The sequence below is a fragment of the Notamacropus eugenii genome, chromosome 3, assembly GCF_028372415.1.
Source record: "Notamacropus eugenii isolate mMacEug1 chromosome 3, mMacEug1.pri_v2, whole genome shotgun sequence".
NCBI lineage: Eukaryota > Metazoa > Chordata > Mammalia > Diprotodontia > Macropodidae > Notamacropus > Notamacropus eugenii.
The window spans coordinates 265,877,299-265,890,089 of record NC_092874.1 but is presented as its reverse complement, the minus strand read 5'-3'; the positions used below and the strand labels follow the sequence as shown (position 1 = coordinate 265,890,089).

Genomic DNA, 12,791 nt, shown 5'->3' with positions numbered 1-12,791 from the left:
AGATGATCATTTTTCATAAGAACACTCATAAGAGTAAGTTTGTCTCTAGGATGATGTTATCTCATAAAATTAAAGCCAGGACTATGGTAATTTGTATGGGGTGAACAGTATCTAAAAAAAATATGTATATATATGTGTATATATGTATATATACACATATATATACATACATATCACACACATGTACATATATATACATATAAATATACATACACACATGTACACACACCTTATGTTCATGACCAGATGATATATCGCTAATTAGACTCACAGATTTACAATTATAATGGATGATAGATACGTAGGTAGATAGATAGACTGAACATTTATTGTGTTTCTCTATTTATATGCCAAGCTCTGTACTAAGTGCTGCGAATGCATATACTAGGAAGAAAAACAGACCCTATTCTCAAGAAACTATAAAGCGGAACAGAGAAAGGTACCTGTTTAGTGGCATTGATGTCCAACACCCTCATTTTATTAATGATAAAACTGAGGTACACAATCAAATTATTTATCCAGCATCACATAATTAGTGACTGTCTGAGTATTTGAACCTACGTCTTTCTGAGGCCAAGTCCAACATTTTATACATGATACTTCCTTCAGCATATCTTGGACAGATGTTATAGAGGACTATGAGCTGAACTCAAAAACCCATTTTTTTAGGCCTAAAATTTCAGGGAGGTATCTTAAGAGTCTTCATAATCCTGTTTTAAAAATTACTTTAGTGATAGATTTTTATGAGCTGTGTTTGAATATTTTTAGTCGTAAGTGGACCTTGGGTTCTTTGAGAATAGAAGTATTTGGCATAAGCTAGTGGCTGAAAGATGATGTCAATGAAGACTCAGTTATTAAGTTATAAGGCCTTTAGTCCATCTTTTAAGAAAGGGTGTATGAAATAAAAACACAGATTGTCCATTTTATGGATTATCCATGTCAAAATTGTTGTCAATCCTTTTTAATCTTGAAAGATTTTTCTAGCCCTATAAAATGTCCCTGTACCATATTGCTCAAGAGGCTCCTTACCTTTCTGCTAGGGTGTACTCAAAATTGCAGATTAAATTTACTAATATCCTAACAAACTGAGCACCCAGAAAAAAAGAATTTGAATGGATTTTCAACCCAGGGAGTACTTTCCAAATGATGGTTGAATTGGGTGAATAGAGAAAGGCAACCTTAAAACAAACATAACAGCCTTAAAGCAAACAAAAATTAAACACTGTGATAGATTTTTAGGCCTTCATCGGGTTTGGTGCAATTGGCATGGACCTTTAGACACGTGGCCAAAAGGATGCTGTATCATGGAGTATGAAAGCAATGTTATCTTTCAGTTTTGAATGTTCTTCTCTCTTGTATATAATAGAAAAATAAAGGGAACACCTAGCATTTTACTACCTTTTAAAAATGTTGGTTTTGGATATGATTCAGATTCGCATTTCAAAAACATAAAATGTTTGACTGAATTTGTATTAATGTATATAAAGAATTTTTGGAACAGCTAGGTGGCATAGTGGGTAGTGTGCTCAGAGTCCGGAAGACCTGAGTTCAAATTTAGACTCAGACATTTGCTGGCTGTGTGACTCTGGACAAGATATTTAACCTCTGTCTGCCTCAGTTTCTTCAACTGTAGAATGAAAATATTAACAGTTCTCACCTCTCAGGGATGTTGTGAGGGTCAAATGAGATGACATTTGTAAAATGTTTAGTATAGTGCCAGGCACATAGGAAGTGTTTAATAAATGCTGGAACATAGTAAGTGTTTAATATATGCCCCCCCTTCCTGATAGCTATAGATTTTAAAAAATTTCTCATACTCAATTTCCATCCTGCCAGGCCTAGAGGCCTGTGTGGGCTACCCGAGTCTTCTTACCTCACCTCCAAGGTCTTCGGTTGGCCAAAACCGGATGCTCATATGAGAGAAAGGACGTTCCAGAGTCAAACAAGGGTTGAGCTTTATTTCAGGGTCTCGGTTACAAGTGCAGGGGGGTCTTCCTTAGGAGGAAGAGGGGGAGATTTCCTAAGGAGGCTAGGATCTTAAGGGATTGGAAGTAGAAGTACAAGCGGGGAGAGAGGGGGAGGGGAGAGAGGAAAGAAGAAAAGCGGAGCCTACTGTCCTCTTGGCTCCATCCCATGAAAACAGCAATTGTACTCTGTCAAATGGTAAGAAATACTTTGCAGAGAAATACTCTCTGACCATTTCTATTGTGATCTGAAATCATTCTTTACCTTCTTTTTTCCCCCTTCAGTTGTGGAACCAGAATGTGAAAAGAGTTCTGCCACGACCTATTACTGGTATAGAGAAGCCTTGAATATTTCTGACTCCATCTCACAGAGTGGGGGCCTCAACTGGAAGATGACAGTCTGCTTACTGTCTGCATGGGTCTTGGTTTGCTTGGCAATGATCAAAGGCATTCAGTCTTCAGGCAAAGTTAGTACATTCTTTTTGGCTTCCTGCCTGTTACCTAGCAGGCATCTATCATCCCATTCCTGGACACCACACCCCTCCTCACATGCCATCTTCTCCGTGTGTACGGGCAACTAGACTAGAAGACATGATTCATTTGGCCCTTGAATAAGCCCAAGTAGAATAATAATGGGTCCTGGATGAAGAACAGTCAGTTGTACAAAAAGACTTGAGGGTTGGTGAAAAACAGCATGCTAAGAATGTATACGGGTTGTGGAGATGGGAGGATGAGGTTGAAAGTGGTTGCCCAAGGACCTTTCTTTCTCTCTTTCTTTCTTTCTCTGATTAGCTCCTGGGGTGTCTGCATTCTCCAGGGATGGATGTACTTTTAGAAATCTGGGCCCTCATGTCTGACCCTAACAAACATTTTGACTTGAATGAAATTTATCAAGAGTTTCAGTTTCTCTGTGCACTGTGTATATATATCAAATATATGGGAATTAAGGGAAATAAGCGATAATTTATCCAACTACAAGAATATTACATTTTGAATCCTCAGAATTTTTAAGGCTGATCCTTTTTAAAATTGAGTTACCAAACTATTTTTCTATTCAGTACTATTATTTTGCCATCACCTCTGACTTTGCATTGTTTTCATAAGATGAAATCTTGAAAAGAATGGGACAAATAAATATTATAGAAAATCTGACATTGGTATAGTCAATCTGTTATTTAAGAAAACTAGATATTTGGATTTTATTCCACTTATATTCATTCAATTCTTGGATGATTTCAAACTAACCTTTCCAGGTCTAAAATTATAGTCTCTTGCTCTCCAAAATAGATTTTGCTTATGAGGATAGAAATATAGTTCTAAAGACATCCAGATTCGTTTTCAAATCTGATGAAAATTTTGTTGCATGACTAACTATGCTCAATCAGCTAGTAATCACCTTAATTGGGTACACCTGGCACTATGGGTCAGTTTACAATTGCCTTCTTACAGGTGAGAAAGAGCAAGCTATAGAGTTGTAGTATTTTTCTTTCTTTTTTCTTTGTTAACAGAGAATGCGTATGTTCACTCAGTGCTTATTTATGTAAAAAGAACCATGGTTAAAACCAGTTTTTTTTTTTTTTTTGCACATACACTGGGGGCTTATGCTCATCACTGGGCATATTTCTCAAGGAAATTTTGTTCTAAATCATATGAAAATAGAGAAATTGTGATCTATATAGTGTATGCGTAATCTTCATTATTGTAAATTAAGGGGGAAAAATTACACAAGTATTGTGATTATGTATCAGGGAAACAATAGAATTGCTATAAAAATTAAAAAATAAAATCAAGGCTTACAGAAATTAACTAGACACTTAAGTTTAGAAGGAAGAAGAAATGATTCTGGCCTGAAAGTGCCAGGATAAACCATTTACTGACTTGTATTGCTCTAATAACTCCCCCATCTAGCCAGTCTTTGCACTTTGCAAGTGTGGTCAACCTGATTCTCAAGCACCATTGGTAAAGGTAGTATTGATAAGTGGCATGAGATCAGAAGATCAAAGCTAACGGGTAGGCCACTTAGGTGGCTCATTTTTCAAAGCTGAAGTGACTTGCTAACAGAGATGGATTTCTCCATACCAGCCTTTAAACCATATGCATACATGTTAAACAGCCTTCAAAGCATTGAATGCTCAAAGAAATCCTTAGTTTTTGGAGAAAACAAACTCATGGTCAGTTAAGGATGGTTTTCAATAGCTGAACAACGTGTCAGCCATCGTGGTAATGAGTCAGAGAGCTCAGCTGGGACTGCCCACCCTTCCCCCTTCTCATGTTAAGACATAACCAATAAATTTTTGTATGAAGATGGAAAAAATTCTCTCTTTTAAATTGATATTAGATAATTATGTGAAAACGGGGCAGCTGTTTAGGCCTGCACAATAACCAGCCTGCAGTCTGCTTATGGCCACGTGCTGCCTGCAGCCCGTGGAAATTGTAGAGGATGTAAAACAGGCCTGCACAGTGTACCACCTGTGCGTCATATGTTGTGCAGACCTGATTTAGACACATCCAGCCAGTTAGTAAGCGTTTATTAAGTGCCTACAATGTGCCAGGCACTGTGCTGACTGAGTATTGGGGATACCAAAAAAAAGGCAGAAAAGAGTCCTTGCTCTTGAGGACCTTACAGTCAAATGGGAGAGAATTATCTAGGTAAATCAGGCAGTGTATGTTTTATTATTGAGTATAAGGGGTCTTTCTGCCTCAGCTGCTATACTGTTTGTTTGGGATTTACTAGAACATCTGTTATAAGTCATGAAATGACATTCCTAAAAGGGGGTAGAGTAAGTATAGGATCTGTGAATTCATTGATATAGGCAGCTCCCAGGTAAGAAAACTCTCTACTAATGAAGGGACATTTTCATGGCAACTTAGGAAGTGGTTAGAGTGCTGGCTGTGGAGTCTGGAAGACCTGATCTCAGTCCTTCCTCAAACACTTATTAATTAGCTAATTGGCTCTGGAACAAGACACTTAACCTCTCTATCTCAATTTCCACTTCTGTGAAAGGGGGATAATAACATCTACTTCATAGGAATATTGTGAAGATCAGATGAGATAATTGCCAGGCCTAGAGGCCTGAGGGCTACCCGAGTCTTCTTACCTTACTTCTCGCAGGTCTTCGGCTGGCCAAACCGGATAGTCTTATGAGAGAAGAGACCTCTCAGAGTCGAACAAGGGTTAAGCTTTATTCAGGGTTCTGGTTACAAGTGCAGGGGAATTCTTCCTTAGGAGGGAGCGAAGAATCTCCCAAGGAGGCAAAGATCTTACAATAAGAGATTGGAAGCAGAAGTGTAAGTGGGGAGAGAGGGGGAGGGGAGAGCGAAGAGAGGGAAAACGGAGCCTTCTGTCTTGTCAGGGCCCCTCCGCGCTAAGAGCGCCTTCAGGCTTTCCTGATCCTAATTAAGCTCTCCAGCCGCATAGTTTGCGCCTGAATACCGTGCCTGTTAGATAACAATAGGTGTGCCCAGATCCGGGACAGTCTCGAGGGGGATGCTCCTCCCATCACGTTTCTCACGGGAAGAGGCGGAAATACACGAGATTGCTCGGTCTCACTCCTAGATTCCCTGGTGTTGTTATGGGGGGCCTCATGAGAACTCTAAGATGTAGAAGTTCCCACCTTTACCCGCCCGAGACTGTCCACATGGAATTGAGCTTCCATCCCCAGCAGATAATTATATAAAATGTGTATAATTATGCAATATACATAAATGTTCTATTATTATATCACAACTTAGAGAATTGCTTAGATCACTGAGAAGGTAAGTGACTTACCCACTGTGAGGTGATACAGTCAGCATGTGTTGGAAATGGGACTCAGACCCTTGTCCTCTGGTTTCAAGGCCAGCTCTCTACCCATAATGCCTCTTAGTCTTCATCTCTGAGAGAGTTATTAAGAAATCGTATGACCTGTTTGGTAGCTTTATGCATATAAATAAGCCATCCGGTATAGAAAACCTCTTTTATAAAGAACTTTGGAGAGTGGATCTCTATTGACTTGGTTTATTCTAGCTATTTGGTTATATGGATCACCATCATGATTTTTCTTATATTATCTTATTTTTTTCTTATATATTTATGCATATAGTTCTTATATTTTTATGTTTCTTATGTATATTTTCTTATATTTCCTATTTTCTTATATATATAGTCTTAAATTTCTTATATTCAATCTATCTCCTATTTTCTTTGAAATCTAACTCTTCATTAATCCTTCTTAGAGGTGACCAATCCCTGGCCGTAGGAGAGTTGGATAGAACCTGCTGTGTTTAGTTTTTCCTTTCCTAGACTCCACAAACCAAACACTTTTGGCCTTTCATCATTAGATCCCTTTTACCTGCCTTAGTCCTCTTTGGCACCTTTTTCTTCACATCCTTTTAAAGTGTGGTCCAAGCCAAGAAGGTATAAGCTTATTAGGTTGCTTAACATCTTTCTATGCTACATTCCCACTTCTAGATCTCAAGACGTAGTGATGTTTTCTAGGGATAGGGATAGGAGTTGTGATTTCATTGATAGAGGAAGCTTTGAGGGAAGAATGTCCACCAGCACCTTCTCTGCAAATGATGGTCTTAGAGTATCACTAAGTACATGGACAAGTGCAGTCACACAGTTTGTTGTCCCACTAGAACTCAGCTCTTCATGGGTTTTAGGCCAGTACTCTATCTACTGTGCCATGCAGAAATTCTCAGGTAATTTCTGTTATTAAAGATGAGTGTGGAATTTTTACATAAAAATATTATAGAACACCTCAAGTGCATTCTGTAAGATTACATGTTTTTACATCCTTGTGGACAACCCATATTCATTTACACCTGACTGTTGTAAGAAGTTTGGGTTCCCATGATTAACAAAAGGTATTCTGGACATAGTCCAGAGAAACATCCAGAAAAAAAGCAACTAAGATTATAGAACGAGGACGGACAATAATTTTAGTAATAAATCTAGACTAAAAAGTTGAAAACTAAGAGGAAACACAGAGTAGTGGATGGGTAGGGTATTGGGCATGGAGTCAAGTTCACCTCTACCTTAGTGTTCTGCCCAGCCAAGTCACCATGGACAAGTCACTTAACCTCATTGTGCCTCAGTTTTCTTATCTGTTTTTCCCATAAGAGCCTACGGTCTTGACTGCTGCTCTGAATGAGAAGACATGGCGGGGGTGAAGTCTACTCTTAGAGGGAGTACATTCACATTGTGATCATGTATCCATTGAAGTATCAAGTGACATTTTCCAGAGCAGTCAACAACTGGAACCCGGTGCCCCAGGAGGCATGTGGTAGAAACAACAGCTGTTGAATAGACCGGGGATGTTTTTTTTTTTTTCCTTAAAAGATATTAAAACCATCTTGTGCAGACTTTTGTACTTAGGCCACCAGGAAACTGTGTAAAAAGATGTGAGCCTTGTTCCCTTCAGCCAGTAAGTCTTCAAGAGCATTTCAAAAAGCTGACCAAGCCCACATGACAGATAGGGCTCTTGCTAAAGAACATATAGCAACTAATGAACATAAAAAAAAAAAAAAGTCAAGAATCTTGAGACAAATCAATTAGTAAGGGGTTAGGGATTGTAAAAATGTTTAGGTACGATTTCTAACCATATATTTTAGAACTTTTGGATAGACAATGGATCTGATCTAGAATGGGTTTTTGTATTTTTCATTTTGGGGACTGTACTCATGCATGGCAGTATTACTAATGATAAGGATGATGATAATCATGTTATTACAAATTTAAGACTTGGCACACTAGGTCAGGCCCTTTAGATGTCCAGTAGAAAGCCATGGTTGTAATTGATCAGGGCAGCTTCATATGATTCAAAGTGTAGTTAACCTTATTCCTAAATTAGTATTTTTAAAGCACTGACTGAGAGACAGACCCTCAATATTCAGCATAACCTTTGGGCTACATTTGTGGTAAATTAGTTCAATATGAGGAAAATCTTACTATCTGAACACCACCACCACCACCACCACCGTACCAATACCAACAATACTCCCACTAGCAACAACCCTGTTAGTGAATCCTTTCCTGGTGATTGTCAAGCCAGATAGGGTTTGAGGCACTGTTGACTTGTAGAACCCAGAGTCCCCTCAGGGCTAAAATGAAGCATTAGAGAACTTTGAAATGAATGAGTGGATGAAAAAAATACATTTATTAAGCACTCACTATATGCCAGGTACTGTGCTAGTACTTGGCAGATTTTTAAAGCTGTGATCTTCTTAGAGAAAGCATAACAAACTCTTTCTCTTGGCCTAATAGAATACTGAGTATTTTAGAAACATTCCTTTTCATTCCTTTGCATGGGGGAGCTGAGTGTAAAAGAATTTTCACACCCCATTTTAGCTGATAAGAAGCCTGGTCTGTTAAAACATACTTGCTGTCAGGACTATTTTCCTGCATGTGCCTCTATAGATGAATCCCATGTGTCTTAGCAGCCGCTAAAAGAGCAGTCATCACTCTCTCACCACATTTTCACTGAGTGTTCTTCTCTCACAAAAAAAAAAAATCTTGTTATCTGGATAGTGTTGGAAATATTTTTAGAATATGTGCAGTTGGTGATTTTCCCTTAAAGAGATAAGAACCATGCTAGACTTGTAAAAATTTATTTTTAAAAAATTAAAATTTCATTGATTCATTTTGTTTGACATCAGAATATAGGGGAAGGGTTTTGGATGATACTCACTCCAGGGTGTGTGGCTACACCTGGCCCATCCTCTCTGCTACGCCTCTGCATCATATTCATATGCTCTTACCCTCTATATCCACATCCAGCAAGCTTTCTTTTATAGCAAAGCAAAATCATTTGGCCACGTAACCTGACTTTGTGTATGTGTGTGCAGCATCCGTAGTTACTTGCCTTTCCAAGGAAAGGAGGAAGGTACTTTTTTCCTACTCTTGCTCTCCAGGACCGGAATTGGTCGTTGCTGTTTCAGTGTCCAGGTTCATTCCAGTACTATAACATCTGTAAAGTTTTTTTTTTCCTTTTTTTCAAATACAGTTGTTCCGTAGAACTGACTTGTTCAGGTTTCCTTATCTGTAAGCTGGATATTGACATTTTAATTTTAAAAAAATCTAGCTTTGTACTTGGTTTTCACTGATGTCATTTTCGGGGTAGGAAAACTCATAAAAGCATGGGCACTAGATTTGCTGAAGATACCATTTAGAAGGGAAATAAATATTCAAAAAATTCAGGAGCCATGGAGTGGAACTTCTTTATCCCATTACTTCATAATGGTCATAAGATAAAATGAGTTGTAGTTATGTACCAAGAATATAATTAATGAAATAATTAGAAAATAAAAAAAATGCATAGCTTTTTATTTTCATAGGATTGTGTATAAACAAAAAATTTACTTAGTGTGCTTCTCTTAGATTTTAAGTTGTAAAGATGTATTGACCTGCATGAGAATAATAGCCAGCACTTGTGTAGTGAATTATTCATATAATGAATTCATATACTTTAAATAGATAATTATTCAGATTCATAGTTATTCATATAATATATTCTAATAACAAATTTAAGATTTGCAAAGTGCTTTACAAAAAACTCACATTTTATTCTCATAGCAGCCCTGGGATATAGTGGCTATTACTATTCTCATTTTATAGGTGAGGAAATTGAGGAAGATAGAGGTTAAGTGCCTTATTTCCTTATTTGAAATTCTCTATACCAGTGAAATCGTAGGTCCAGTTCTATCTCTGTCTTGTCTAATAAATTTGATTTGTAATGATTACTCTGTGATAGAGGCCCAGGACAAGTCCCAGACTTGTAGGAACATCTTCAGTAGTTGATCCACTGGTCCCTTAAATAAAGGTGTTCACAGCCTGATTTACTGAAGAAACATATTTTTGAGGAGGCAGGAAGGAAACTGAGCAGATTTATCCAGGTTTCCTTGGTGTGTAAGCTGGATTTTTGACATTTTAATCAGTAAAGTTATTTGGAGCTCTGCTAAAACTAAGTGCTTGATTTAAAAGAGCGGAAAAAGAGAAATCAATAGCCATGTGCCACTTTACCTATTTAATGACAAAACAAAGAAAAGAATGATTGAAAAAAAAGACTGATATTATTAAGGAAAGGAACACTCTTCAGGGGTTCCTTAGGACTTGAAGAGATTTAAAAAATTCCTGAATTACATATAGAAAGAAAGAAAATACTTTGGTTTTGGGAAAGTAGACTTACGATAAAACTAAAGGGTGTGCGTGTGTGTGTATGTGCAAGTGGGCATGCTGAATAGGCTGTTTATAAAAGTGTGAAATGATTTAAAAATTGCACTTCTCAAACACTTTTGTGGGCATAAAGGGTTGACTATTTCTGTTACAAGCTCTTAAAAGTATTAATGCTTCCTTATTTTATAGAGAGCACAGTATACCATGCTAATTTTTTTTCGGAGGGGGCAGTCTTACTAAAATAAACTCTATGGAAAACTGTTATGACCTCAACATGATTTTTCCTGTTAAAGATAGCCTCATTATCAGAATAGACCAGTGGTTTCACAGTCATGATGAGCTAGGGTCCCAGTGGAGAAAGCACCAAACCCAAGTTCAAATGCCATGGTGGGCGTTTTCTAGGTACATACTATTGGGTAGTCATTTAGTCTCTGTCTGTCTCAGTTTTCTCATATGTAAAATGGGAGATAATAATATCTCCCAGGGTTATCGTGAGGATGTAATGAGACATAAATACTAATTTTTATCCCATATTAATTGAAGTAAAGAAATAGAGGAGCACTTAAGGTATTTTCTATGTAAAATTAATAGAACCATTAATAGTGACCATTATTCACAGTAAAGTTTATGAATCTGTTTGTTACTTAATCATATGTTTGGTTTTTCTTTTTGCAGATCATGTACTTTAGTTCACTTTTCCCATATGTGGTACTCATATGCTTTCTGATCAGAGCACTGCTTTTAAATGGTTCGATTGATGGCATCCGTCATATGTTTACCCCTAAGGTATGTGCTTGTTTTTGGAGTAAGACATAACTTATGAGTTTGTTATATTTATTATTAGAAATGCTTTGAATGTTAAAGGCCACCACAGCTTGCCTTGGGAGGTTAATTTTCTACACATGGTATTTTTTTAAATTTTAGATTACGGATTTTCTAAGTCACTGACATTATAACATGTCTTATTGATCAAATTGAGATCTTTCTTGTTTGTGTTCGAGTCAGTATTAGGATTTAAGACTTTAATATCAATCTAGTTTTGTTCTTTAAAATCATTGGATCTAAGTCTACTCTAGTCATTATTTTAGGTTTTAAGTGATTTAAAAACATTTCAGAAGTAAAATCTCAGATATGGTAGAGTCTGATCCTTGATTCCCACCTCTTTCTCATTCCTGAAACATAGATGTAAAGAAAAATGTGTTGTGCTTTTAAAATGATAATGAAAAAATGAAGGAATTGATGCTGAAAATGTGGAAGGAAAGACTCTTTCTAAAAGTAACATTTTAAAAAAGGATTTTATGCTGATGAAAGTATAGAATTTAATTCTTCATTTATCATCTAGGAATAAAAAAGGGTTGTATGTATAAACTGATGGTATTGTAATAGCCCACTTGTTTCAGTTATGTCCCCATTTGAGATTTTCTTGGCAGAGATACTGGAATGGTTTGCCGTTTCCTGCTTCAGCTCACATTACCAATGAGGAAACTGAAGCAAACAGGTTTGTCCAGGGTCACACAGCTAGTAAATGTCTGATGCCAGATTTGAACCTAACAAGATGAGTTGTCACTACTCCAGACCCAGGACTCTGCTACCAGCTGCTCACTCATATGATAGTCAGCTTAATAACTTCTTCTGGATTATGTTTTATTGATACATTCAGATTTGCAAATGGTTTCTTTTGATCCTTGCAATGAACCCTGTGAAGTAGGATCTGTTGTTATCCCCATTTTACAATTGAGGAAATGAAATCTTGTTGTAACTTGAGAAGTTGATGTGTTAAATGACAGGGTTACGTAGAAAGTAAGTATTTAAGGTAGAACTGAAACCCAGGTCTTTCATTTTTTTTCTATTGCTCCATGCTGCCTCCACATGGGATATAGAATTGTTGCAGTTCTAAATGATTTGTCTTGTACTGGGAAATCCGGCCACTGATTTACTTTTCAATTGTGTATGAAGTTGTGTTTGAAGAAAATTCAGCTTAGGAAATATAGAAGGCAAAAATCCATATTTTCCTTCCTGTTCACTGCAGGTAGCTGGGTTCTAGACACATAAACTATTTATAATATATTGGCGTGGCTAACCGTTTGACATGGGGTAGCAATAAGGATTTGAGTATCTGTTTTAATTATTCTTTGAAATTATGACAAGTATAGTATGATAGAAGAAATCCTTGCCTTACTTTGCATGTCTGCTTATGTATATATGAATGTGTGTATGAGTATATGTATATGTGAGTGTATATGTATGAGTTTGTATATGTATGTGTGAGTGAACATATTTGTGTATGTGTGCATATGTATGAATGAGTGTAGATAGGTGTGTATATGTACAAGTATATGTATGTGCGAGCGTATGTTTCTGAGTATATTTGTATATATGTTTCTCTTAAGTATATATGTATATATGTGTATATATACATACATGTATGTATGTATTCATGTGCACCTGAGAGAGTGTACGTGTGAATGTATATGTATGTATATATATGAGTGTATATATTTGTGCATGAGTACAAATAGGTATATGTATGTGAATGTATATGTGAATGAGTGTTTGTGCGTGCATGTGCACTATAGGCAGTTGAAGGTGTCAGGGAGGGGAGAACCGTCTTTCTCCGTGGAGCCTCCATAGAGTCCTGTGGTTGGACAGCCAGGTGGGCATTAGGAAGGCCC

General features: G+C 37.1%; 1 protein-coding gene across 2 annotated transcripts in view; it reads left to right on the top strand.

Moving 5' to 3' along the window:
* SLC6A15 (solute carrier family 6 member 15) overlaps window positions 1–12,791 on the top strand; it is a 75,511-nt gene that overhangs the window by 49,232 nt on the left and 13,488 nt on the right. For both annotated transcript variants that reach the window (XM_072655500.1, XM_072655499.1), the window contains exons 5-6: window positions 2,250–2,431; window positions 10,795–10,905. In XM_072655500.1, coding sequence (XP_072511601.1) covers window positions 2,250–2,431; window positions 10,795–10,905 — 293 coding nt within the window. The remainder of the gene's footprint in view (window positions 1–2,249; window positions 2,432–10,794; window positions 10,906–12,791) is intronic.